Raw genomic sequence first — 27,798 nt, 5'->3', positions numbered from 1 at the left:
TCGGGGGCGCGGCCTCCGTGTAGCCAATCGGCTCCTCGCTTCTGGGACGGACACCGCCCCTTTTCCATCGGTGTCGGTTCGTTTACGTGTCTATTGATCTTTCCGACCGCGAGTAACCAATCCTTTGCCTTCCTACGGGAGGGGCGGAGACCTGCTCCTAGGTCCAACGTTTTTCAGGATCAAACATTGCTCATTGGCTTCCGTTCCTCCGCTGAGGCGGAGCTTCTCCCTTTCGCACTACCCTTTTGGGTTGTGCAACCCTCAGGGGAACCAACCCCAAAGCCCCAGGGAGACAGGAAGGCGTGTTCTCAGAGTGAGAGTCGCCATTGGTTTCACTGACCGAGGGTGGGTGGGATGGTGCAGCCGCTCTCCGTGTTCATTGGTTCGGTGATTCCATGGGGTGGGATTTGGCTGGGCCTAAACTATCCGCGGTCCGGGACCGGTTTCGGGGCGAAGCTGCCATGCCTTCCGGGGGCCGCGGGCGGTCCCGGCTACGGCTCGGGGAACGTGGGCTCTTGGAGCCGCCCTCCCCGCCCAAGCGCCGCCTGCTCCCGCGGGCGCACTTCTTGCCCCTGCTTCTGCTGGCCCTGGCCCTGGCTTCGGCGACCTACACCATCTGGAGCGGCTGGCACCGCCAGACTGAGGAGCTGCCGCGGGGCCGGGAGCTGCGGGTGAGGCCCGGCAGGGGCACGGGCACCGCGGGAGCCCTCATTCCCCGCCTCCCCTTCCCTGAGGTCTCAGGTTGACGTGGCTGTGTCGTCTGGCCCAAGCTGCAGGTGCTGCGGTCTCCGTCGTTAGAGCGCATGCCCGTTGCTAACGAACTGAGGCTTTGGGCTTGTTCTGTAATAGGTGGTTCTACCTAAGAGGAAGAGTCTGCAGTAGTAACACTGGGAGTTCTGGGTTCCAATCTGAAAGTCAGCTATTTGGGAGAGTCCCTTCCTCTCTCTCGGCCTCGATTTCCCCATCAGGATTGAGGTGGGCTGGACCTGGTGGGTTTAGAGGGACTTTCCTTAGCTTAGGATTTCTTCTGGAAACCTCCGATGCTGGAGGTTCGAATTAGGAAGAAGAACCGGGGCTTCTTAGGGGCGATGGCGTCCGGGTTAGGGTTGGAATGGGGGTTGTCCTCACGTTCGGTTCTTCTCTTCCCTCTCCTTGCTCCCTCCTCCTAAGGGCCGCTTGATCGGAAGCCTCTCCGAAGCCCGGCTGCGGCGGGTGGTGGGGCAACTGGACCCACACCGTCTCTGGAACACTTATCTGCGCCCCCTGCTGGTTGTGCGGACGCCGGGCAGCCCCGGCAATCTCCAAGTCAGAAAGGTAAAGGGCTCCACCTCCCACCTCTGACCCAGCAGCCTGCCAGGGAATTGGAACTAGGCATTCTTTTTTTTTTTTTTTTTTTTTAAGATTGTATTTGTTTTCTCATGAGAGACACAGAGACATGGGCAGAGGGAGAAGCAGGCTCCCTGAGGGGAACCCGATGCCGGGGCTCGATCCTGGGACCCCAGGATCACGACCTGAGCCAAAGGCAGAGGCCCAACCACAGAGCCACACAGGTGGAAATAGGCATTCTGCCCCAAATCCCCCAAGCAGCTAAGACCCCCAGCTGAGGCTCTGACTGGAGCTAATCGGAATCTAGAATCCCACCTTGGTAACCACAACTGTATTGCCCTCTGTACGGCCCCCAAAAGCTGAGTGTGTGCTAGGCAACAGCTCTATGGGGTGAGTACCAGTGTAATCCTCACTCTGCATATGGAAACTGAGGACCAGAGCAGTTAGGCATTTTACCCAAATCCCACAGCTAATAAATGGTATACCTAGGGTTTCAACCCAAACTTCAGGTTGATTCCAGAGCTGGCACAAGAACATCTCTATATTGCCTCCCAGAAAGCATCCAGTCATTTGAATACTTACCCTCTGAGTTCAAATCCCACATCATCCACTTGGAGTGTGACCTTGGACTAGTTTCTTAACCTTCTGTGCCTTAGTTTCCTTATCTGTGAAATGGAGCCATTGACAGTCCTCATTCCTATAGGGCTCCTAGAACAGGGCTTTGGCACATAGTGATTTGAAGGGTGAGCTGGGATTATCTTGGCATCGAGCCGCAGAGTCACGGCACACCTGGCATTCTGTAGGGTCTCTCAGCAAAAGCATGTCAAGGGAATGACTGAAACCAAAGTGGGGATTATGAGTCAGCCCAACTGCTGTGCATGGCTCAGGTCACATGGCTCTTTTCCTGACCTCCTCCCCAGTCCCCACCCATCCTCCCACCTCTCTCCTGCCACTAGTTCCTGGAGGCTACACTACGGACCCTGACGGCAGGCTGGCATGTGGAACTGGACCCCTTCACAGCCTTGACACCCCTGGGGCCACTGGACTTTGGCAATGTGGTGGCCACGCTGGACCCAGGGGCTGCCCGTCACCTCACCCTTGCTTGCCATTATGACTCCAAGCTCTTCGCATCTGAGTCGGTTCCCTTTGTGGGGGCAACAGATTCGGCTGTACCTTGTGCCCTGCTGCTGGAGCTGGCTCAGGCCCTCGACAGGGAGTTGAGTAGGGCCAAGGAGCAGGTGAGGAATGAGGGAAGGTGTGGGGGGCTGGGGCTGCCTCTACCCTAGTCCAAGCCCCCATCCTTCCCTGCCTGGACATGTCTTCCTACCTCTGTTCCACACATGTAGTCACAGGGACTTTTCATCCCCTGAATGTCCAATCCCAGCTCTCCTCTGCCCAATACCCTCCCATGGTTCCCACCTCATTGCAGGCATAAACCTTATGCCTTATAGTGGCCCTCATGGGGCCATGTAGATCCTTTGCGTTCATAACTCACAAGGATTACTCCCACCTGAGAGCATTTGCACCTGCTGTTTGCTCTGGCTAGAATGTTCTTTCAACAGATACCTTCCTGGCTAGAAATGTCACCCTTCATTCAATTGTCCTCTCTGATGTCACCCCCTCAGAAATGGTTTCCTATCCACCCTGAAAGAGCTCCCTGTCACTGTCCCAAGCATTGTGGTGCTTTATGTTGTTGCATTTGTCTGTCTTCCCAATAGGCAGGGTTTTTGCTGCTTTTGTCGTCTTCTGTATTCCCTGGGCCCAGAGGATTACCTGGCATAAGTTAGGATGTCAAGAGAAATGTGTGGAATGTATAAATGAAAGAAAACACAAATCTCCTCCTCCTGCTCAGGCCCCTTCCATGACTCAAACCCCCTCTAACAAAGCCCAAGCTCCCTGGCACTAGCTCATCCCTCAGGCCTTTTCACAAAGCTCTCTAATCTGGCACCGGCACGTGGCCATGTTGCTTCTTGCCTGGGAACACCTTTCCCTCTGCCCCATTTCACCAGGCCAGCTCCCACTCACCTCCATTACAGACATCCCTTCCCAGCCGACTCAACATGCTCCCCAACTCCCTTCCTATGCTTTTTTAGAACCCCATAGTTCTTTTAAATTTTATTTATTCATGAGAGACATAGAGAGAGAGGCAAAGACATAGGCAGAGGGAGAAGCAGGCTTCCTGCAGGGAGAGCCTGATGCAGGACTCGTTCCTGACCTGAGCCAAAGGCAGATGCTCAACCACTGAGCCACCCAGGTGCCCCTAGAATCCCATAGTTCTTGGAAGGATTCATCCCATGTGCATTTCACTGTATGAGGATTCGTTGTGAGTCTGTCTCTTCTGCTAAAGGAGCCTAAGGAGTAACAATAATAATCAGGGCTGACTCTTTTTGGTTATTCTATGTCAGGCACTATTCCAGGACCTGGATTCGCATCCTACTGTATGATTAGAATTGTTATTAACCAAAAAAAAAAAAAAAAGAATTGTTATTAACCCCATTTTGTCATCTGACACTTTGAGATGTTAGTAACTTACCCATAACGACTCAGCTATAAAGTGGCCGAGCCAGATTTGAACCCCGGTGGTCTGGTTCAGAGTCTACACTTCTGGCCACCATGTTCTATGAGTGAGGACACCTAGTTTGCCCTATTCAGTGGTGCAAGTGGGCAGGAAGGTGGACTGGTCGAGGCTGAGGCCTGGAACCAAGCTGGCCCTGACCACCAGCTCCCACAGGAAGCCCCGGTGACTCTGCAGCTGCTCTTTTTGGATGGTGAAGAAGCACTGAAGGAGTGGGGACCCACAGACTCCCTCTATGGCTCCCGGCACCTGGCCCAGCTCATGGAGTCTGCACCCCACAGCCCAGGCCCCACCAGGATCCAGGCTATTGTAAGACCAGGGCCCCATTGGGTTCCGGTGAGGGAGGGAGTGGGTGATGCAAGGTTGCAACACCCCACCTGGACTCTCTCTCCCTAGGAGCTCTTCATGCTCCTTGATCTCCTGGGTGCCCCGAATCCAAACTTCTACAGTCATTTCCCTCATACAGCCCGCTGGTTCCATCGGCTGAGGAGCATCGGTAAGGGGGAAGGTGGAGGGGGGCACCTGCTTTCTGAGGGGTCATCCAGACTGCCCTCTACCTCCTGACTCTCTCCCCAAGGCACTAGGGCAGAAACATAAAGATCCCATGGCAATCAGGTGTTGTGATTACACACAGGCTCTGGGGTCCAGTAGCCCTGGGTTTGAATTCTGGCTCTGCCTCTTACCGGCATGTGAACCTGGGCAAGTGGCTTCATTCATCTCTGAGCCTCCATTTCCAATCTGTAAAATGGGCATGATAGTAACAATAATAGAGGTATCTCCCTCCTGGGGTCAGAGAGAATAGAGGAAACTGGGAATACAGCCTGTAGTAGGGCTAGCTAACTACCTCCTTTTGGGGGACTATCAGTGCTTTACCCCAGGCCTCCTGCCAGGCCCTGATCTGTGAGCAGGGGAACTTTTGACCTTGAGGTGCTGACCTTTGCTCTCTAATCCCCACCACCTGCAGAGAAGCGCCTTCACCGCATGAACCTGCTGCAGTCTCATCCCCAGGAAGTGATGTACTTCCAGCCGGGGGAGCCCCCTGGTTCTGTGGAAGATGACCACATCCCCTTCCTCCGCCGAGGTACTTGCTATGGGGGGGGGGTGGAAGGTAGGTGGGGGGCGTCCAAGGGAAGGACAGGTAGGACCTGGCCCTGACCGCTTCCCAGGGTTGGGGACTGGTGGTAAGTGCCTGAACTTTTCTTTGCCTTATCTTTCTCATCTGTAAAATGGGGATGCTAATAGCTCCTATCTCAGAGTTGTTGAGGGGATCCAATGAGCTCATATACTTAAAGACGTTACTTGCACGGTACCCGGCACACAGTAAGCATTCAAAGAATGTTAGCTACTACTGTCAGTGCCTCCATGACCCCAGATTCCAGTACTTGGCTTTTAAGGTCCTGGCAGCCCAGCAGAATCACCTGAGGAGCTTCGAGAAATGCTCAGTTGCATTTCAGGCCTGCTAAACCACACTCTTGGGTCTCTGCGTTATTTTCACAAAACTTCCAGATGATTGTGTTGCACAACCAGGACTGAAGACCTCTGGTAGAGGAGTTCAGAACATAGGTTTTAGAATCAGACAGGGTTGGGTTCTAGTGTCTGCCACTTACCATTGGCTGACCTACAGCAGATTACTCAGGCTCTCTGGTCCTGTCTCCTGTGTTTCTTCTGGAAAACACACCTGTATGTGGATGTTCATAATCATGGGGTTGGGAGGATTGAATGAGATTAGGTACATAGAATGCCTTCTCATGCAGTACATGTCATAATATAGTAAGTGCTAAAAACTGCTTTTTAAATTTTTACTCTCGGGATGCCTGGTTGGCTCAGCAGTTGAGTGTTTGCCTTTGGCTTGGGGCGTGATCCCAGAGTCCTGAGATTGAGTCCCACATGGGACTTCCTGCATGGGGCCTGCTTCTCCCTCTGCCTATGTCTCTGTCCCTTTCTCTGTGTCTCTCATGAATAAAATCTTTAAAAATTAAAAATAAATTTTACTGATTTACTTATTCAACAAATATGCCGTTCCTGACAGTGCCTTCTTTATTGATCCTTTCAGTGATTATTTCCCAACGCAGGTCCTGGGCCAGGTGTCAGCAGTCCAGTGATGGGCCATAATCTGCCTGGGTTCTGTCCAGTGGTGGGACAGACATTTAGCGAATCTTGATACACACAGAGGGAAGTGCTCCAAGGACAGGGAAGCCATCTTAGTGCAGGGATTAGGATCACAGACTTTGGAGATAGGTGGCCTGGGTTCAAATTCTCACTGTGCTGTTTGCTAGAGGCAGGGCCTCAGGCAAATCACTCTGCCCGCCTCTGTGCTTCGGTGTCCTCATCTATAAAATAGGGATAAATGTAGGATATATATTTTAAGATTTTTATTTATTTATTCATGAGAGACAGAGAGACAGAGGCAGACTCCCCTCAGAGTGGGGAGTCCAGTGTGGGACTTGATCCCAGGATCCCAACTTGAGCTGAAGGCAGACGTTTAACGGACTGAGCCACTCAGACGCCCTATATAGGACTATTGTAAAGGATTACTGTATGGGTAAAATTGTGTGTGGAGGTGTGTGTGGCCTTAGATGAAGGCCTGGAATAGAACTATGTATGACAGAAGTGCAAGCTAAGGGTGCCTGGCTGGCTTAGTCAGTAGATCTCGGGGTTGTAAGTTTGAGCTCCACATGGGGCATAGAGGTTATTTAAAAAAACAAAAATTTTTTAAAGGTGCAAGCTATAAATAAAGAAGAGAAAAAGAGCCTATGATATACCTGGCAATATGATGTCAAAGACCTCTTTCCCTTCTGGTCTTTTGCATAATCCATTAGGTTTTGAGTTTCTACAATTTGTGTGTGAGAACAATAGATATACTGGATATATCTTTTTAAAAAACTAACATGTTGCCCTCACACGCTTAAAATCATCATTCAGGGTTCTTCACATGCCAGGACAGAGTATCTTCAGGGTGGGGCTGAGGCAAGTTTACCCAGGCACAGATCTGACCAAGCCTCCCCTCTTCCCTACAGGGGTCCCTGTGCTCCACCTCATCTCCATGCCCTTCCCCTCCGTCTGGCACACCCCCGATGACTCTGAGGCCAACCTGCACCCACCCACCGTACACAATCTGAGCCGCATCCTCGCCGTGTTCCTGGCCGAATATCTGGGACTCTAGCCTCCTTGGCTGATTCAGAAGGAGCAGTGCCCAGCCAGGACGCACCAAGGACACTTGGAACCAGTGGAGCTCAGGCCAGGCTGCCTGGGATATGCTGGATAATCCTTTTTTTTTTTTTGGTTCCACTTGTGCAATGATTGGAAGACCCTCTTTCCTTTGGCTCTTTCAAGCTGTCACTCTTCAAAGACACAAAAGAGACAAGACCGCTGTGAGGGTGACAGCCAAAGGAGTAAGAACTTAGACCCTGTCCTGAAGGAAGCTCTTGGTGTGAAGGTTTGCAAGGGGCCAATGCTGCTGTTTTATAGTTAGCACATCTTGGACTGGCATCTGGGGCAGCACTACCACCCCACCAAATGAATTCTCTGTGGCTTATGGTTTAATGTCCACAGATTGCTGTGTGGTGTCCACAGGGGATGTGCTGGTAAGCAGGAACAGAGGAGGTAGAAGCCAATAGTTGGGAACTCGAGTCTGTCAGACCCAAGAGCAATAAACCAGTGTTTCTGTGAAACATATTCTACAGAATTAGCATAACTAGGTGTTTCGTGAAAAGGGGGATCAAAGATGCGGGATGAGACATTAAATGAGTTTCTTCATTGCACAATGTGAATTTTCAAGTGTAAGACAATTAATGCAGTGTTGTTTCCTCAAAGCATTTCCCCCACGGAACCCCTTTATTGGGAACTTCATAGAACTAGGGTACCACAAAGGATACTTTGGGAAACACTGGGTTGTGACAGTTTGAGTGTGTTCACAGAAAGAATGAGTAAGATGGATTCATTGCCAACTAGTTCTACCAAACCATTCTTTCCCTTTCAGTTGTGGGCATAGGCGTATGAGATGGTGGATGTCACTGCAACCCCAGTGATGGCTTTGAGGAAGTATTTCCCACCCCAGCTCATGTTCAGACTCACCTGGGGTGCTTATTAAAAAAATGCAGACTCCTAGGTTTCACCCCAGACCTGCTGAATCAGAACTCCAGGGAGGGGCTAGGACTCTAAGGAGCACCTGAGGGAGTTTCCTGATCAGTGAAGTTGGGGAGATGATGTCCATAAGAATAGAGTGGCATGTTCCCTGCGACTTAGCAAACCTACTCAAAAGAAAACCATAAAAGGGAGGGCACCTAGGAAGGGAGACCTCAGCTGGGCTCTGTGCCTGCCAGTTTTGTGACTGCTGGAGCCCTGGTAGGTTAACAGGGAGACCATGTAGTCTCTGTCCAAGTCCTGAGGTAGGTACAATTTCTGTTCTCTTGCAAAGGAGGTGGGTAGGGCTGAGAATTACGATCCAGTTGTTTATAGCACCCACATGCTCACCCACACCTGGGCTCCTGATACCATGTCTTATCTCCCAGAGATCACCTGTGCTGGACCAACAGATGGTTGGCAAAAAGTAGCTCCTCCTGAGGTTTAATTGACTGCAAGCTAGAGTGGGGTTGGGGAGGGGCAGGGGAGTTGGGGGAGGCTAATGACCTCTTTGAGGTGGAGGTGGCATGAGTCCCGAGTTTATTTTTTTTTTTTAAGATTTTTTAATTTTTTTTTATTTATTCATGATAGACATAGAGAGAGGCAGAGACACAGGCAGAGGGAGAAGCAGGCTCCATGCCAGGAGCCCAATGTGGGACTCGATCCTGGGACTCCAGGATGAAGTCCTGGGCCAAAGGCAGGTGCCAAACCACTGAGCCACCCAGGGATCCCCGAGTCCCAAGTTTAGAACTAGAAATTGACAGACCTCAACAGCCAGGGTGGCAAGGCTCTCAAACCACAGGGATGGTTCCTGTTTGTTTTTGTGTGGCAGGTGCACTACCAGACATGTGAAAGTACCCTCTCTCCCCTGAGCCTCACAGCCACCCTGAAAGTAGGTGAGACCATCACCTCTTGTGTTAAGAGACTGGGAGCCACGTGTTGTTATGCCCCAGGCTTTCGGTGCATTCTTGTAAGACCTCCCGGTTGAGTATTGCACACCAGGCACCAGGGATGCACACTTTTCCCCCTTGAATGTGGGGCAGGGATTGTTAGACCCATTCCATAGATGAGGCTGTTGGTGCTTGGCAGGGTGTTTTCCCCAACTTCCATCCATCCCCCAAACTTTGCACTCCAAAGAGGCCACTAGGTTTACCTGATAAAAACAAAGGCTGAGCACACTCTAGGTGCCAGCATCTCACAAATCAATCTTAAAGGACTGTCGGTATTCTCATTTTTCACTTGAAAAGATAGCTTCAGAGCAATTAATGGCTGTAGATCACATGGCTGGACACTTTGACTGCCAACACGTCTAGGTGCACTTTTTTAAAAAATTCATTCTAGGGCAGCCAGGGTGGCTCAACGTTTTTTTTTTTTTTTTTTTTTTTTTTTTTTTTTTAATTTATGATAGTCACAGAGAGAGAGAGAGAGAGAGAGAGAGAGGCAGAGAAAGTAGCAGGCTCCATGCACCAGGAGCCAGATGTGGGATTTGATCCCGGGTCTCCAGGATCGCGCCTTGGGCCAAAGGCAGGCGCCAAACCGCTGCACCACCCAGGGATCCCCTGGCTCAACAGTTTAACGCTGCCTTCAGCCCAGGGCCTGCATGGAGCCTGCTTCTCCCTCTGCCTGTGTCTCTGCCCCTGTCTCTCATAAATAAATAAAATCTTTAAAAAAAAAATTCATTCTACTTATAACTCATTGGGTTTATCGGTATCATTCATCAGTCTGAAATTCACAACCATCCTGTCTTGAAATATTATCTTTGCACCATTGTCTCTCTAGATTCTAGAAGGGCAATTGAATGTGTTAGTCTCACTCTATCCTTTGTTAACATTCTTTCAGTTTTTTTTCTTTTTTCTTTTGGTTTGTTTCTGCCTCTGCTACTTTTTGGACCTAGCTCTAGAGCTAGGTCCAAAAAGCTAGATTTTCAATAAATCTGTTTTTCACTTGTGTCTTATTTACTATTGAGGCCAAGCACTGAATTTTTACGTTAGGTTATTGTGTCTGTGGCTTTTTTCCTTTCCCATCTGCTAGGCCATTATCTAGTTCTGGGTTGCCTGCAGAGATTTCCAAGCTCTTGTACATGTTTGCCCTGCTAGCCAAAAGCAGAGCAATCCAGCGGTGCCTGGGTGGTTCAGTCAGCTAAGTGTCTGCCTTCAGCTCAGGTCATGATCCCAGGGTCCTGGGATCGAGCCCCACGTCAGGCTCCCTGCTCAGTGGGGAGTTTGCTTCTTCCTCTTTGCCCCTCTTCCCTGCTCATGCTCTCAACTAAATAAAATCTTAAAGAAAGGAAAAGAAAAGAAAGAAAAGAAAAGAGAAAAGAAAGAAAAGGAAAAGAAAAGAAAAAAGAAAAGAAAGCAGAGCAACCCTATGGAATCTTTCATAAACTGTAAAGAGTATTCTCTGATTTCCAAAAGTTTGTGTCATGCCACTGCACTTTGACAAAAGACCTACCTTAGTACATGTTCTAAGGGAGAGATCTAAAGAGGATTTTCACTTTTATGAAAAAAGCTATTTCCGTATTAAGGTAGGTCTTCTATAAAAGAGAAAAGTGGTGTAATTTGAGTTTCTGTAAAGTTGGGGAAACCCATATTTTAATCTGTGACTGATGGGTTCACCATTCGAAGTCCCTGTGAGTCGTCTTTCGTTCTTTTTTTTTTAATAATTTTTATTTATTTATGATAGTCACAGAGAGAGAGAGAGGCAGAGACACAGGCAGAGAAAGAAGCAGGCTCCATGCACCAGAAGCCCGACGGGGATTCGATCCCGGGTCTCCAGGATCGCGCGCTGGGCCAAAGGCAGGCGCCAAACCGCTGCACCACCCAGGGATCCCTCGTCTTTCGTTCTGTTGTCTCTGCTGATTCTTGCTTGTGCTGCTTTATTTCCATACATGTTTGATCACTTAACCATACTCATTGTCTGAAAAATCATTTGTGGGGCTTCTAGAAGACAGGTCCTCAGGTCCTTAACCTGGAGGATTTCTGTTTGTGTTTGCCAGACAGTCGAGCTTAGAAGTACCCTGGAACACACAGATGATGCCACAAACCTGAGTCAGCCTGTGTCCACACATTCTCAGGGTCCACTTTCTCCCTCCTTTGGTCTTGCGTCCTCGCAGTTTAGAACATCTTCTCTGCAGTCTTCTGGGTCATAATCCTTACCTGAGCTTGTAGTCTGGTGGGATCCCAGCTCCTATTAGATTTCCCACCTTGGGGGGAATCCCCCACCTTGGCCTTGACTTCCTCCTGCTTGTTCCATTAAGACTACCAATAGGAAACCCAGGTCTGTTGGCCCGAGCAAATGCCCTCAGAGCAAAAGTGGCTTCAGGGACCCACATAAATTTCCCTTAAATTTTTGGCGAGGTGCATCCTTTAACTGTATTATATTGGTTAGCTGATGGTTTTGATTTTTTGACTACCTCTTTTCAGCAGGAGAGTCTAAATAATCTGGCCCCTCCAGAGAAAACTGAAGTCCCACAAAGCCAAGCCAAGACTCAAACCCAGGTCTCTTGATTCTAAAATCTAAGTATTAAAATAACTACTATGAAACATCCTAGTCTCTCTGGTCATTTTTATTTCCTGATAAGAATGTCAGAGACTGTTGGGGTGCCTAGGTCGCTCAGTGGTTGAGTGCCTGCCTCAGGTCCTGGGATCGAGTCCTGCATCAGGCTCCCTGTGGGAGTTGTCTGTGTCTCTCCCTCTCTTTGTGTCTCTCATGAATAAATAAATAAAATCTTAAAAAAAAAAAAAGATGTCAGACTGTTGGGGTGCCTGGATGGCCCAGATGGTTAGCATCCCACTTTTGATTTTGGCTCAGGTCATGGGATCGAGCCCTGTGTCCAGCCTACACTGAATGTGGAGCCTGCTTGGGATTCTCTCTTTTTCTCTCAAAACAAAAAACAAAAAACAAAAACAAAAACCAGACTGTTAATTATCTCTCAATATCCATCCTTCCCTCTTCCTTTATATTTGAATTTTTTAAATCACTCAGTTCCCCTTTTTACTTAGTAAATAATTGACTTTTTGAAGCTTTGATTATATGGATCTTTAGTAAAAGAGGGTTTTTTTTTTTTTTTTTTTTGCATAATGTACCCAGCTGAAAAACTGCATGTCCCCAGTCTCCCTCACAGCCCTTCCATATGGCTGAAGTTTGGATCAGTGAAATATACATATAGGTATAATGTAGTACTTCTGGGAGGAAGGAGCCTTTTCTTCCTGCAAATTGGCTATGGTTGGAGTTCTAGCGGGGCCACAGCCAAAGGACAGTGAGCTGGAAGCAGCCTGGGTTTCTGACAATTTCAGGGCCACCATAGCTGCCCACTCTGGATTTCTAAAGAAATGAAAACTATCTTGCTTAAGCTACTACTATTTTGAGATTTTGAATCCAAACCGACACAGATGAAGAGTCAAAAATAATCTCAAGCTAAGGGACTTGGCTAAGGATCCTTCTCCCAATCTTTTCCAGCTCACCATGCAGTAATCCTTGGCTCCCTTCTCTCCCCAAACCCCTCCCTGAACAACACACAAACCAGTCTGGGCCCAGCCTTATAAATATCAATTTTATAGAAAGGACCAATTCAAAACTGGTCAGATGCCACACACCAGAAGCTTCCAGAACCACAAGGATGAAAAACAAAACAAAACAAAAAAAAAAACAAAAACAAAAAACCCCAAACAGAACAAACAAAAACACCCCAGACCAAACTGCCTGAAAATCAAGGTCTCCGTTGACCAAAGGATTCTGAAGAAACATGTATGGCTGAGGCTGGAGAGACCCCCACACCTGAATGAGTACCCAGAGTGGAAGGAAAAACAATCCAGAGATGCAAACTCACAGTCCCTGCCCACCGGCCCCCCACGCTGTCAAGAGCGAGGCAAAGGGCTTCACAGCTTTTTGGGGGAGGGAAGAAGCGATGATAAGAGCTTCAGTGATGGGGGAGGGGAATCTATACTTCAATTTCTTTTTCCCCTTCTCTTCCCCTTTGGGGGAAGTGAAGAAACTGGTAGCTTTAGGTTAAGAAGAAAACAATGATTTTTATTGTTTTAATGGAGCCAATGTCTAGAAATGGCAGGCTGCCATGAAAAGGGCCGCCACATCTGATCTGTGATCCCGTGGGCCCCAATTCCTAAAGAGGTGAGCCCGGGTGTGGTGGGTCAGGAAAGGTGCCAACCTTGCATGCTGCAGCCTCTTGAGGGAGAACATGGCTCCAGAGACAGAGACCTGGGGGAGGGGGCGGGAGGGGGCCAGAATGGGGGAACCCTTGCGGAGTACCAAAATTAGCTGCCTTCTGCTCCCTGCTGGTGGGTCCCTGGGGTGGAGAGTGGCAGGGAGGGGGTTGGGGCTGAATGGAGGAGAAATTGAGATGCTGATAAAAAACACCCTCCTTGAGGGTCCATGGCCCTGGGTCTGAAAAGTAGAAAATCAATAGGGGTCAGTTGATCAGAGTGCTTTCTCAATCATCCCCCGGAACCCCATCTCAGTTCTGGAGGGGGTGGGGATCAACACTGCCCGGACTGGGGGGCACAGGCTGGTGACCCAGTTCTGGCCCTCAGCTCCCGGGGGAGGGGGGAGGGGTGGGCATGGTGGGCTCTCCCCTCCCCTCCCCCGGCTTCACCTCCCTTCCTCCCGGCCAGCCCGGCCCCCACTGCTGCCAGTGCTGCCACCACCGCCACCACTACTGCCGCCACTTGGCCCATTGCAGGGCAGCACCCAGTTGTTATCGTGCAGACCCAGGCGGCAGCCAGGCGTCTCGCGGTCAGCTCGGCGGCAGCACATCCAGTAGGAACGTCCATAAGGCAGGTCGTGGTGGTAGGGCTTGGGGTGCCAGCGGCAGAGCGACACATCACCCTTCTCGTATCTCTTGCGGCACTGCTTGCAAGGGTCATCGCGATACAGTGGGTCGCGGCTCCAGCGTGAGTCTGTGGCCCGCACACCGAATGCCTCAATGATGCCCTTGAAGTGGTGGCAGGTACACTTGAGGGCTGCCAGGGCCCGCGTGGGCAAGAAGCTAAAGATCTTCACCAGCACGTGCTCGGGCAGCAGCAGCATGTACTGTCGCGGCTCTAGCAGCCGCTGGATCTTGAAGCGAATCTCCAGGAAATCGTGTGACACGTGCCGGTACAGGCGGCACAGAGAGGTGTCTGCTGTCCCCTCGGCATCATCCGGGCCTGGTGCGGTGGCTGGTGAGTCGGCCGGGGGTGGCTCAGGGGGCCCATCTGGACCACGGGACTGGAGGAAGAAAAGCTGGCCAGGTGGGGGCGGCTCCTCAGGGCTGACCGTCAGGCACACCGTCTCCTCTTTGACGTTCTTGGTGCCATCCTTGCCAAAGAAGATGCATTCGTCCACCACACCCGTCACCACCACATCCACATGGAAGCCTGACGCTCCGCAGTCCCGGGCAGGGGGTGGAGGGGGTGCTGGGGGAGTGTCCTCAGGCCTGGCAGGGACTGGCGTCTCCCCCTCGCTGGCTTCATCCGCCCGAGCCAGAAGGAACTCCACGTTGCTGGGCAGGGCGTCCCGGGAGGGGCTGATGAGCTGGTACAGGTCGCAGGTGATCTTGTCCTTGGCTCGGGCCCCGGGGCCTGGGCTGCCAGGGTAGGCACAACCGGGCCGGCCCCCACTCCCGTTGGGCAAGCTGCCATCGGGTGCACGGGGCTCTCGGCCATTGGAAATGCGGAAGGCAATGCGCACCTCCCCTGGACCTGGCCCAGGACGCTCCTCTTTGCGGAGGCCTTTGGATGGAGGGCTGTCCCGCTGGGCCTCGAAGTGGGCCACCGCCTCGGCCACACGGCTGCAGTCCCCACCACCAGACCGCCGTTCAGATCCCAGCCCCTTGGCAGGCCCACCCTGCTCAGCTGACACAAAGACCACAGGCGCCGGGGTGCCGGGGCGAGGGTAGTTCTGCAGGGCCAAGGCGGCCCGCTGTTCCACTAAGGCTACCATCTCAGCCACAGAGAGCAGGTCGACGTCCTCACCAGTTGAGGTTGGGGCCCCCTCAGCAGCGGGGGGCCCCTCTGGGCCCCCTGGGTCCGGTGGAGCCTTGGTAGGTTCAAGACAGCGCCTCCTCCGCTTGGCCTTGGAGCTGTCGCTGCCCCAGTGCCCCTTAACCTTCATGGAGCTGGCCCGGCTGCCCCCACCACACTGGTGGGCCACAAAGAAGGCCACCTTCTCCTTTGTATTCCCGGGCTTGATGACGTACCACGTGTCCAGCAGGACTCGGCCCTCATCGCCAGCAGCAGCTGCTGAGAGGAGTGGAGCAGGCTGGGAGGCAGGGGCCTCTGTGGCCAAGGCAGGCGGGGTGTTCTCTGAGTGGGCAGGCCCGTGGTCTGGCTCAGCCCCGCTGCCTGGCTCTGGGCAGGCCGACGGCTTGAGGGCTGCAGTAGGTGGGCGCGGCTGGTTCTGCGAGTAGGTGCCAAAGGGCCGGGGGCACCACAGCTGGAAGGGCAGGAGGCTGCTGCGGTCCATTCTGGAGAACGGTGGCAGACAAGCAGGGGTTCACTGCATCGCAGGACCTGGATGGTCAGGGGAGGTTCCACAGGCTACCTGGAGACAGGGAAGAGAAGGTTGGGGTCTTGGGGGACTAGCCTGCCCTCTTCCTACCACCCCAACTTTAACTTCTGAGGAGACAGACCAAATTAGCCCACTAAGAACTCTAATCCTGCCCCACTGCACAGGTGAGCAAATGGAGGGTTTATAGAGGGAATGAGAGCTGGTCTTTAAACACCCAGAACAGGGAGGCCTGGGTGGCACAGCTGGTTGAGCGGCTTGGTTTTGGTTCAGGTCATTATCTCGGGGTCCTGAGCTCAAGCCCCACGTCAGGCTCCTCACTCAGCATAGAGTCTGCTTGAGCTTCTCTCCCCTTCCCTCTACCCCTTCCCTTCCATGCACGCACTGCCTGCACTCACTGTCTCTCTAAATAAATAAGTAAAATATCTATAAACAAAATAAAATAAAATAAACACCCAGAATGTAACTAAAGCTAGCACCTTGCTCCAACCCTGCAGGTCATACTACATGGCCCAACTGCCTCCACTCATGATCCAGAGGCCTCCTGCTGCCATAACCCTGAACTTAAGTGAAAGTACCAACTAACAGTTCCTCCTTCTTCCATTTGCTCACCCAGTAGCCAGTTCCTAAAAAGACAAGAATTCCCAGCCCTGCCCACAGCTATGGCTACTTGAGCCCACGGAGGAAGGAATGAAGTAGGCTGGGCAGAAGAAGAAAATCTGAGGTGAGAGGAGCCAGCCAGGCCCTTAAGAAATCAGCTCTTTGGGCTGCCTGGGTGGCTTAGTCGGTTGAGCATCTGACTCTTGGTTTCGGCTCAGGTCGTGATCTCAGGATCGTGGGATCGAACCCTGCGTCGGGCTCCGCACTCAGCACGGAGTCTGCTTGTCCCTCTCCCTCTGCTTCTCTCCCCAGCTCGTGCGCCTTCTCTGGCGCTCTCTAAAATAAATAAATAAATAAATAAAATCTTAAAGAAAGAAAAGAAAAAAGAAATCGGCTCTTTACTTTGTTTGAGTCCCAGGGCTCCCCGAGAATCTCTCAAAGCTGTGTATCCTCACCCAGAAAAATGCACACACTTGCATAAGACTGTGTAGGTAATTAATTCCCTTAAGCACAGGCACAGAGCTCTGAGATAAGAAGGCCTTTTTTAGTCTAGTTTCCTCTTCCAGTTGGACACTGGCAGACTGAGTAGGAAGGGTTACTTAGCATAAAACCAGGCCCTCAAGGGGCACCTGGTGGCTCAGTGGTTGAATGTCTACCTTTGGCTCAGATCATGATCCTGGGGTCCTGGAATCAAGTCTCGCATCAGGATCCACGCAGGGAGCCTTCTTTTCCCTCTGCCTATGTCTTTGCCTCTCTCTGTGTGTCTCTCGTGAATAAATAAAATCTTAAAAAAAAAAAAAAAGAAAGAAAAAATAGCCCCTCAAACTTGGTTTTAGAACGTTTCAATTCAGGGCTCTCTCAACAATGACCATTTTATTTTGCAACGACTTCGTGCATGATCTAATCTGGAGGCAATTCTGCTAATGAGTCTGACATGATCACTTTCCACTGCAGGACCAACAGGTAGCATAATCCTCCATCTCTCTCTGTCTCTCTCTCTCTTTTTAAGGTTTTACTTATTAAAATACGGCCCCCTGCCTATCTTTCCAAGTAAAATTTTACTGAAACATGCTCATCTCTTTATGGCCACTTTCACACTGCAATGGCAGAGGAGTTGCAACAGAGGATATATGGCTTTAAAGAAAAGCCTAAAATAGTATCAGGTCCTTTATAATAAGTCTGCTGACCCCTGTAGTATAGACTGAGCCCACCTATAGATGGCTAAATTTACCAGCCACCAACACATCTAAATGCCCAGGAACAGGCATGAACACAGCAAAAGCCATTTTCTATAGATACAATCTCTACAACTTGGCTACTCCCTGAAATCCTCCAATCAGTTCCTACCCTCATCTCCAGAATACAAACGCCCTCCCCCAAATATCCAGACCCTTTCAAATCCTAATTTAAACTTCCAAACCTATAAATATCCCCTTAGCACAGAAGGCCCCAATCTCAAGGAACGCCTCACAAATCCCACGTCTACCGACTACTCCAACACACACAGCAATCTCCCAACCTCACACATGCCCCAAAAGACCAGTTTCCTGAAATCCTATACTCCCCTTCAAACACTTTCTAAATCTCCACATTTCCTAATTCATAACAGAAGCCCCCCCACCGCCAACTGAAAAAAAAAAAAAAACCCTCATGAAAACATAAAAGCTCCCTAACACATAAGACTAATTCCAAACCATGTATTTCCCAAAGCCCCAAATACCACCCCCGCAAACACTCCCGAAGAATCCTCACCAATGACACGTGCTTATTGCAAGGCGCATGGCTCAGTGGAGCTTATAAGGTACTGTTCTAACAATTCCTGCTAATCCTCCCGGGTCCCCAGGAAGCAGGCAGTGTATTAGTCCCAGTGTCCAGATGAGGCACAGAAAGGTTTAACCCCAAATCGCGGGTCAGACAGGTAGGAAGAACTCGAGAAAGGCGAAAGCCCAGGCATTCCGGCTCCAACACGGGCACTCCTGGCTTCTTGACTTTGCTAAGTCTCTCCGGGAGCTCCCCAAATCACACGCCCACCTACCATCCCAAACCACAAAGGAGACCCCTACAATACAACTGAAACTTCCACGTTACAAAAGAACCCAAAACCTAAACCCCAAGGGAACCCCAAGAATCCCCCACATCCATGCACAAACACTTCAAGCCCCCAAATACCGCTTAAGTGCAAAGGGAGCCCCTCAATTTTGTAACCGCCCCCCCCACCCCGCCAACCCACTCAGACTACCCTCGAAAGCTAGACACGCCCCCGAAGTACCCTCATCCCTGAGCCCCGCCCCCCTGCGGCGGGAGAGGGTGGCCGCACGCAGGCATGCGCAAGGGAGGGGAGAGGGCCCGCCCCCTCGCTCCTTCCCTCCTGACGTCGCGCGGCCAAGCGCGCGACTAGTTTCCCTCCGCCCCTTTGTTGACAGACCCGCGCGTGACGCCCCCAGCCAATGAGCGGCTGCCGTTCGGGGCCGTGCCCATATAAGGAAGGCCTTGGCGAAGGGGCCTAACTTCGAAAGAGGGAGGAGTAGGCGAGAGGTGACGGGGGTGTGGAAAGGGCCGAGTGTAAGAGAGCGTCGAACAATTCCCAACTTCTTGCTAAAACGGAGGAACAACGCCGGGACAGAGGCCACGGTATTCAAAGGAGAGGTTTATTGCAGGACGTTCCCTCTCAACAGGAGCTCTGATTGACAGTTGAGATTTAAAGGGCCAAGCGGCTCGGGGATGGAGATTCGAGGGCGGAAGGAAACCCGGCAGAGAGGTGCGCCCAGGTTTTGGTTGGGAACCCGGAAGAGCGAGATTCCCTGCGGGGGAAACTGGGCAACGGGATCACTTCATCCTTGAAGAACAAATGGCACAACTTTGCGACGACTCCTGCGGCACTGGGTTCGGCCTCTGGGCTTGGCATTCAAGGCTCAGGCTGTGTGGCCAAAAGTACCTTTCTGTTCAGCCTTTCCAACCAAGCCCCCCAAATCTGATTCAGACTCAGTACAAGAAAAGAATATTAAATGCCCCAATAATGCTTTCTAAATACTAATTACCTGTTAAAATAATACTTAGGATATACTTTAAACAAGATACTTAAAATTAACTTCATCTCGGTAAACCTGGGTGGCTGAACGGTTAAGCACATCTGCCTTGGGCTCAACTGTTTTTTTTTTTTTTTTTTGCAGTTGGCGGTGGGGGGGCTTCTGTTACGAATTAGGAAATACGTGTGGATCACTCGATACCAGGATCGAGTCCCACATCGGGCTCCCTGCATGGAGCCTGCTTCTCCCTCTGCCTATGTCTCTGCCTCTCTCTGTGTCTCTCATGAAAAAATAAAATCTTAAGAAAAAATTAACTTCTCTTTCTTTCGGCTTTTTAAAATGTAGCTACTATAAGTTTTTAAGTTACACATACGGCTCGCATGGTATGTCTGTTGAACACTGCTGGTCTAGATCCTTTCAATGCCAGGCCGATTGAAGAGACACCCCAAGGTGGCGGCTCCACCGCAGGCATCAATCCAGGAGTCAGCTGTGCCCCCACCACCCTGCCCCCCCCCCTTGCCTGCTTCCTATCATCCTGTGCCTGACCGCCAGAAGGTCTTAAAGCACCAACCAGACCCCACCCTATCCTGTTCAAAACCTACCAAGACTCTATCCAGTGCCCTTGGGAAAAAAGCCCAGGTACCCAGCAGGTCCAACCTCTTCCCTCCCCACTCCTCCACACCCCCAGTGGACCGAGGTGGGCACCAGATCTGACATAGAGAGAAGTTAGAGTACTTGGGCCTTGTCTGATCCTCAGTAGAAGCTATTAGCCTCTCCACTGTAGGAATAAAGAAACTGAAGCAGGACAGGTTGCTCGCACAGAACTGGTATGAGTTGGAGCAGGGATGTGAACCCAAAGAATCTGATTCAGGATCACTGTGCTCTATTATTGCTTTGCTATCTATTCTCTGGCATCCTAGTTCAGCCATTCCATCCTCCAAGAAGCTGATCCACCAGGCTGGGTCAGACTCCACCTCTAGGCTCCTACACTGGCCAACTTGCTTTTTTACTCCTCAGAGTCACAAAGCTCTCCCCTTCCGTGGCCTTTTTGTTGTTCCCACTAACTGGAATTGCTTTCCTCCCAGATATCCATATGGCTCAGTTCTTTATTTCATTTGTGTCTCTGCTCAAATGTAGCTTTAACAGAGAGGGCTTGCCTGAGCTCCCTTCCTGGAAACCTGCCACCCGCCCAGAGGAGGGCCTCTGGGTCCCAAATCCTAGCCCTGACCACTTTGAGTTATCACTGTGTAGGGATGGATCAGTCTCCTCTACTGGACAGGGAACCCAGAAGGGCCAGAGTAATCAGGGTCATCAGGTGTCCCCAGCAGCACTGGCCAGCATGGGAATGACAGAATGGAGCAAAGCTCCCTCCCTTGCAGCAACATGTCCTAAAAATGTATGTTTTAAACATAAAGTGTAAACCTTGTTTCACACCCAGGTTCCATCTGTGTCCTAGGTCACTAGGGCACAATTTTCTAATTCCCCCACACTGAGCTCTCTACAAAAAGGCCCTTTACTAGGTCTGCTTTCAGAAAATGCTCCATGAAGATCCATCTATTTGTAAAACATCATGACCCAGAAAGTCTGGAAATTTTAAAAAATGGAAAAAGACTAGACAAATGTGAATCAAGAGACAAGTAGAAGGGTGACAATATCATTAAAAAGACAAAACAGTAATGGGGGGTGCCCAGCTGGCTCAGCCCTGGACCTCGGGGTTGTGGGTTCAAGCCCTAACTCAAAATAAAATCTTAAAAAAAAATAAAAAGTAACAGGGACGCCTGGGTGGCTCAGCGGTTGAGTGTCTGCTTTTGGCTCAGGGTGTAATCCTGGGGCCTGGGGATCGAGTCCTGCATGGGGCTCCCAGTGAGGAGCCTGCTTCTCCCTCTGCCTATGTCTCTGCCTCTCTCTCTGTGTCTCTCGTGAATAAATAAGTAAAATCTTAACAAAAAAAGTAACAGCTGACAAAAGCAAAAAGTAGAAGTAGGCACATAGGTGGTAACGAAACAAACTGACCTGTTACACACAAAAGTTCTCAATATACATGCTAACATGATGGCTTCATATATAAAGCAAAAAAGCAATACGCTTTGTTGGTACACACTTTAGCAAATCCACAATTCTTATGAGAAACTGCAGTAGATCTCTCCGTAAGAGATGGGCTGAAGAGATAAAATTGATAAGGAACTGAACCACAAGATCAACACTCTCGGTGGAATGCCCCCAGCCATTCCAGAATCCAGTTTACATCCCTTATCTGACATTCCGAAGCCCTCCTGTGTGCTGGCTCCGAGTTAGTCGCTGAGCATGCAGAGATGACGCTGAGCTCACCAGAAGGAGCTTGTGAGAAAGGGGGCAGACATCCAAGTAAACCATCATGACCCACATGAATCTATCAAGAGAGAAACTGATCACAATGGCAGTTCACACCCCAGCACTGGGAGCCAGGCTTTGCTCCAGGCATTTTACAAATATTAACTCATTGTATTTTCATATCATCTCACTATTTTTAACCTCATTCCAAGGACGTGGAGGCACGGAATGGTGAAGCAATTGCCCTCAGACTCGGCTTTGTGGCAGGAGTTCCGGAAGCGCCAGCAGGTTTAGTCACCGAGTGGGACTTTGTCCGGATCATCTCATTGGGTCCTCTAACACTGCAGTGCCCTTCACCTATGGCCATACACACTCGCCTTTCTCTTCCCCATTTATTTTTTTCCTTAGCACGTATCAGTATCTAATGTACTAGAAACTTTGTTTATAAAGTTTTTTTTTTAAAGATTTTATTTATTTATTCATGAGAGATAGAGAGAGACAGAGGCAGAGACATAGGCAGAAAGAGAAGCAGGCTCTCTGTGGGGAGCCTGATGTGGGACTTGATCCCCAGACTCAGGATCACATCCCCAGTCGAAGGCAGATGCTCAACCGCTGAGCCACCCAGAAGTCCCTATTTATAAAGTTTATTATCAGTTTCCCTTCACTAAAAGGAAAGCTCTCCCAGGACCAGTATTCTTGCCTACTTAATTTCACTGCTGGATCCCCAACTCTTAGAACAGCACCAAGCTCTTGGCTCCTCTGAGTGAGTTCCCTGGAGCAGTAGCCCCTGGGAATGCATTAGGAATGGTGTCTCTCTTGCTGCCCTACACCTGCAGAACATGCACTTTGACAGCTCTCTAGGGGATTCATAGGCACATCTGAGAAGTCATGCCCTAGCACATCAGAGGTGTGCAATGCATGTTTATTTGAACAGACTCCTCTAACACCACCCTGCTGTCTGTCTTCACAGGTGCTACTGGGGACCTCTTGGGAAAAGCTGGCTGCTTCCAGCCAAGTCCACGTGTGGAAATCTTGCTCCCAGGATGGAGGCAGGATGGCACCTCCTCCAGGAGTTATTCCAGTGTCCTCCCAAGTTATTCAGGATTCTCTTCCTCCTGAGACGACTGCTGGCAGCACCTGTCACTGACATTGCTGAACGACAATGAACTGGGTAAGGGCCTCTCCCCCCTCCAGCCTGTGGGTTTCTGGAAGGCTGGGACCTCTCCTCAAAAGCACAGCTGCTCCAGCCTCCGCACTTGGCTCACTGGCCTACTTTAGCTCTTCAGGCTCTATCCTTTCCCTGTAGCCAGAGAGACTGCTGCTTCAAACATAAATCGGACCATATCACTCCCCTGTTTAAAACCTTTCTGTGAGAGGTGTAAGTTTGCACAAACAAAAATGCCATGTCCGGGAGCCCTTCTCAGGAAACTACCGGAGGATTTGCTTCCCCAAAATGAAGCAGTGAATGAAGAAAAGGAGCTATCAGATCAAAGAAACAGGTCCAGCCTGGAAGGGAGGCAAAAGGAATCCCCAGATAAAGGTGAAAGGAGAGCCTGGGAGGACAGCTTGCAGGAGGTCTAGAAAGAACCTGTTTCCACAAATGCACAAAGAAAAAGGCTAGCAATGAACAAGCTAAGCGTGCACCTCAAGAAGTTAGAAACAAGGGGTGCCTGAGTGGCTCAGTCAGTTGAACTGACTCTTTATTTCAGCTCAGGTCTCGACCTCAGGGTAGTAGGATGGAACCTGCTTGGGATGCCCTCTCTCCCTCTGCCCCTTCAACTACTGGTGCATGCTCACTCTTTCTCTCAAATAAATAACTAAAACCTTTTAAAAAGAAAAAAGTTGGAAACAATGTCAACTATAGAAGAATAAAGCAAAGAAAGAAAGAAGGGAATACAAAGTGGATGCCTGGCCCCCCTCACTCTGATTCGAGTGAGGCCCGCCCCCTTCTTGGGGTGCCTCTGTCCCAGGGTCAGGGCTGTCAGGGTCAGGTCAGCATAGGGCCGGGCACAGAGCAGGGGGTCAGGGAATGCACTGGTTCACAGTCACACGGGAATTGGTGGCAGGATACTGGGGCTCTGTTCCTGGTCCTGCTCCTTCCATCCCCCACCCCCTGGACCCCGACCCCCACTCTGTCCATAATCTTGATTCATCCCTCCCTTGGGTTTTTGACCTCAGGGTCTGCTGGCCTCTCTCCCTCTCAAATCTTCCTTTCCAAAGGCTCTCCCCAGTGGTAGGAATCATCCAAATCCTCAGGATCTAGAGATTTGGGATGCAGGCAGAACCCAGGCAGGGCCTGCAGACACCCCACTTTCCCACTTTTGGGGGTGTGACCATAGGTAGGGTGCTTAACCCTTGGTGCCTCAGTTTCCTCCACTGTAAAATGCAGCTAATAACAGTATCCACCCACGGGTTGCCTGATGATTCACAATCAACCCAGCAGAGGGCTCAGTGTCAGCTAGGTACCAAGGAGAGGCTCAATTTTCAGGCTCTGGGCTTATTAAGTAAGGGAAGGGGAGACTTAGTACCTAGGAGTTTGGAAATCATTGACTAAACCAAAGATTTCAACCCTCTTTATTTTATGTTCTGAACCCTCTTTATTTTCCTGGTCCCTCACAGTCACCAAAGGTCATTCCTTTGATACTGGTGGGTATTAGGTCTCCAAACTATTAATCAAACAGATATTTACAGAGCAGCTACTGTGTGCCAGGCACTTGCTCCGGGCACTAGGAGTATACGGGTAAAAGGAGACAAAAAATCCTGGGCCTTCGTGGGACTGACATACTAATTGGTGACAGGGACAGTAAAAATTGAGTAAGTTCCAAGGTGGCAAGGGCTGTGGGGAAACAAATATAGCAAGTAAGAGGACTGGAAGTGCGGTTCTGATCTTAATCGAGGGGTCAGGATGGCATCATGGAGCAGGTGATGAGCCAAGCCTTTCAGAAAACTTGTGGTTTTAGGAGTCATATGGCATTACCCAAGCTGCTAGAAATACACCATTAGAAATGGTAAAAATATCATTTTGTATGAGTAAGCTTCGGACAAGCACAGGCTGAAAGCACACTGAAGATTTTCAGAAAAGGCAAAATGACTTGGAAAGCAGACACATTTCCTAAGACAAATAAAGGAAAGGGGGGGGGGAGGTGTCACATTACCCCAGGAGACCCAGATGTGACATACAGGCTGCCAAACTTTCCCCCAAATCAAGAGGCTTTCAGATAATTCACTGAGAGCTGAAGACAAAGTGTTAAAGACCCCTGAAAGTAATGACGCAATGACAAGGAGGCAGAGCTAGCATGAGGGGCTGCAAATGAATCAGTAAGAGGAAACCCAAACCAGAAAAATAAGCACGAATGCCACCAGCGTTGTGACAACAAGGAGCTCCCCAAGGCAGGGTGTCTGTCTGCACAGAGTAGGTGCTCTATCAATACTGTGGAGCACTCAGGGAATGAATGCCCATTTTCTAGAAGAAGAAACTGAGGTCCAGAGGGGTTAAGTGTCTTGCCTAAGTGTGTGTGATGAAGCCAGGATTCAAATCTCAGTGTTCTGGTTCCAAAGCACATGCTCCATAGTTTTTTCTTAAAAGAATAAAAATTAGGTGCTTGGGTGACTCAGTCAGTTAAGCATCTGGCTTTGACTTAGGTCACAATCCCAGCATTGGGCTGGGCCCCACACTGGGTTCCCTGATCAGCAGAGAGCCTCTCCCTCCGCTGCTCCCCCTGCTTGTGCTCTCTCTCTCCTCATGTCAAATAAATAAAAATCTTAAAAAAAATTTTTTTAAAGAATAAAAATCATAAAAAGACCTCAGACTTCTTGAGAGCTTCATATGCACTACACATTTTATAGATGTTAACCTCATCAACTCTTTACAAGAGCCCCATGTTTGGAATGTGGCCCCATTTTGCACAAGAAAACTTGAGGGCCAGGGTGGGAACACAACTTGGCCAAGGACATACAGCAGCAGAGGTAGGGATTTGAACCCGGGCCTATCTAAGGCCAATACTTTTAACCACAAGCTTTCCTATCAGTGCCAGAGAACTTTAGTGATAAACTCAGGAAGCCTCACAACAAATGAACCAAACTGTTTCAAGATGAATTACAAAGTTGCCAAACTGCCCACTAAGGCTGGAATAACCAAAATGTTGGAGGGAGAAAACAGAGTTGTTAGAAATATTTCCTATGCACTGAAATACCTGGAGTTGGGCCAGGCTGGGCATCAGCAAGTGAATTATTTATATTTGGCTGGGGATCGGGATGGGGACAGATTGAGTTTCTGAGCACCCCATCGGGGAGTCACCCTTCGACGTGAAGCCCAAGGGTAGAGGGTGAGAAAAAAGACGAGCCAGATATGGGGGCAGCCTGTGGGAGGAAGAAAAAGCAACCTCTGTCTCCTATGTTCTCTCTCAAGTCTGTTTCCCACTCCCTGTTCAAAAAATGACAACACGTGTGTATTTGAGCACTTACTCCAAGAACCTTATGTGCTTATTACCTCTCTGGGCCCTCTAACCTTCCTAGGATTACTGATCCCATTTTATAGTTCTCGGAAGGCTGAAAGACTTGCCCAAGGACACATGGCAAATGGATGGCAGGACTAAAATTTGAACTGAAGACCACTTCTCTTCTGGAGTCTCTGCCCTACTCATAACATTGTATTTCAGTATAAGGCAAGGGGAGAAATCAGAGTGGTGAAAGCAGATTCTGAGCCAGTATGCCTCAGTTGGAATCCCGAATCTACCACTTAATGCTGGATGACCTTGGGAAAGTTGCTTAAGCTCTCTGTGCCTCTGCAACCTAACTGCACCTATACCTTTGGGGTGCTGTCAGAATTAAATGCGTTAAGAAAAGAGCCAGGCACTTCCTAAACAGTAAGTGTTAGCTGTAATCTACTGTGGGGAGCCCCTGCATGCTTCTAAGCTGGGGTGTGCCAAGATCAGTGCCAGGTTTTGAGAAAAACGCCTCTGGGGTTGGCCTGCTAAGGAGGGAATCCATTAGCACCTGTGACCCAGTCACATTCCTGGGGTGGGGAACTTCCCACCAACAGCTCCGGAGACTAAGGACTTATTGCAAGGGAGGGTAACAATCTTAAGGAGCCTCCCCTCTTCTCGGTGGCAAATTGTTCCAAGGTGTTCCCGCAACACAGATAAGGGCACCAAGTTCCAGAGAGGAGAGACTTGCCCAGGTCACAAAGGAGTGACAGGGTAAGAGATCTGAATGCTGGACTGTCAAAGCACAGAAAGCACTATACTTTCTGAGATCCCACTGGAGAAATGAGAGTGCAAAAGGTCTCTCTATGGCCCCTTCTGTCCAGTTTCTCTGGAGTCTCGGGCTAGTCTAGGCAAACTATCCTTACAGCCAGGCGCCTAATGCCATGCTCCCCACCCCATCCCCAGCACGGCAGCCTAACCAACACACCACTCTACCATTGATTTCTCTCCCCCGCCACCTCAGCTTGCCCTCCTGCCCCCAATCCGATCAGGAGGCCCTAACCCACCGCATCCGCAGCTGGTCTCTCTCTCGGAGCCTACAGACCCACTTATCCATCTAGCCCTGACCCCCAAGCCTTTCCGCATCCCCTAGGCTACCCACCTCGAAATTGCTCCTTTCAGGGCCTCTGCCGGGACGCCCAGCCCCTTCTCCAACTCGGGACTCCCTTCCCCAGCTCTGACCTCTCTTACAATCAATCCCAAAGCTCGACTCCCTCCCCACCTCCAAGACCCCTCCCCAGCCCCCATTCTTCTACTACTCCCTCCGGCTCCCATTCCTCCCGAACCCCTCCCCAAAGCGATCTCTCCTCGTCCAGCCCCTTCTTTAGCCCCTGCCTCCTCCTTCTCGCACCTGGTTCCGAACCCCCGCCCCAGCTTTCAAGCGCCCCCGGCCCCCGCTCGAGATTCTCACCATCTCCCCGCGCCGCAGCTCTCTCGGCTACGCGGGTTTCCCCCACTCGCTCCTCTCCAGCCTCCCCTTCCGGGTTCCCGCCCCGAAGCCCCCTGGGAATTGGAGTCCGAGCGGCCACGGACTACACCTCCCAGAAGGCAGCATGATCCCGCTTGGAGGTGGGGAAAGGAAGCAAATTGGGCGGGCTGAGGACAGGAACTACTCTATCTCCCCGGAGGCCGAGAGGGCGCTTTGCGGCGCAGGCGCGGGAGAGCGCCCCCGCGAGGCGCACTGGGAGATGGAGTCCAGCCTCCTCCATTTTGGCCCGGGGCCCTTGGAAAGAAATTGAGCAAACTGCAGACATTTGTGAGGGCTGAAGGGTTTGAGAAGGAGCAAGTGTATCTAGTTACTTTTGCACATTAACATAATAATTAACAGTGCCTTGTACTTTCTCCAACGGTTTTC

At 50.5% G+C, this 27,798-nt stretch overlaps 3 protein-coding genes across 11 annotated transcripts in view; 2 read left to right on the top strand and 1 right to left on the bottom strand.

Annotated features, from left to right (window-relative positions):
- Window positions 1–441: 441 nt before the first annotated feature.
- On the top strand, window positions 442–8,470 carry QPCTL (glutaminyl-peptide cyclotransferase like). Of its 3 annotated transcripts, none has more exons than XM_055309535.1 (7): window positions 442–671; window positions 1,171–1,314; window positions 2,283–2,564; window positions 4,058–4,210; window positions 4,298–4,397; window positions 4,866–4,982; window positions 6,919–8,469. In XM_055309535.1, the coding sequence occupies exons 1-7, from the start codon at window positions 462–464 to the stop codon at window positions 7,062–7,064; spliced, it is 1,152 nt and encodes a 383-aa protein (XP_055165510.1). In that variant the 5' UTR covers window positions 442–461; the 3' UTR covers window positions 7,065–8,469. The 3 variants fall into 3 exon arrangements, with proteins under 3 accessions (XP_055165510.1, XP_055165509.1, XP_055165512.1); XM_055309534.1 differs by having other exon boundaries at window positions 4,049–4,210; XM_055309537.1 differs by lacking the exon at window positions 2,283–2,564 and having other exon boundaries at window positions 6,919–8,470.
- Window positions 8,471–12,558: 4,088 nt separating this feature from the next.
- Window positions 12,559–27,422, bottom strand: FBXO46 (F-box protein 46). Of its 7 annotated transcripts, XM_055311595.1 has the most exons (4): window positions 17,544–18,270; window positions 16,780–16,907; window positions 16,136–16,459; window positions 12,559–15,559 (listed from the first exon to the last, which is right to left on the bottom strand). In XM_055311595.1, exon 4 carries the CDS (start codon window positions 15,479–15,481, stop codon window positions 13,628–13,630), a length of 1,854 nt encoding a protein of 617 aa, XP_055167570.1. In that variant the 5' UTR covers window positions 15,482–15,559; window positions 16,136–16,459; window positions 16,780–16,907; window positions 17,544–18,270; the 3' UTR covers window positions 12,559–13,627. The 7 variants fall into 7 exon arrangements, with proteins under 7 accessions (XP_055167570.1, XP_055167565.1, XP_055167563.1 ...); XM_055311590.1 differs by lacking the exon at window positions 17,544–18,270 and adding an exon at window positions 27,355–27,414 and having other exon boundaries at window positions 12,559–16,459; XM_055311588.1 differs by having other exon boundaries at window positions 12,559–16,459.
- Window positions 21,688–27,798, top strand: part of MEIOSIN (meiosis initiator) — a 29,501-nt gene continuing 23,390 nt past the window's right edge. Inside the window, exons 1-2 of the mRNA XM_055310244.1 lie at window positions 21,688–21,747; window positions 27,272–27,512. Of these exons, the coding sequence (XP_055166219.1) occupies window positions 21,688–21,747; window positions 27,272–27,512 (301 nt within the window). The remainder of the gene's footprint in view (window positions 21,748–27,271; window positions 27,513–27,798) is intronic.

Source organism: Nyctereutes procyonoides, unplaced genomic scaffold, assembly GCF_905146905.1.
Source record: "Nyctereutes procyonoides isolate TBG_1078 unplaced genomic scaffold, NYPRO_anot_genome, whole genome shotgun sequence".
Lineage (NCBI taxonomy): Eukaryota > Metazoa > Chordata > Mammalia > Carnivora > Canidae > Nyctereutes > Nyctereutes procyonoides.
The sequence above is the reverse complement of the archived record's forward strand: the minus strand, read 5'-3'. Positions and strand labels throughout refer to the sequence as shown.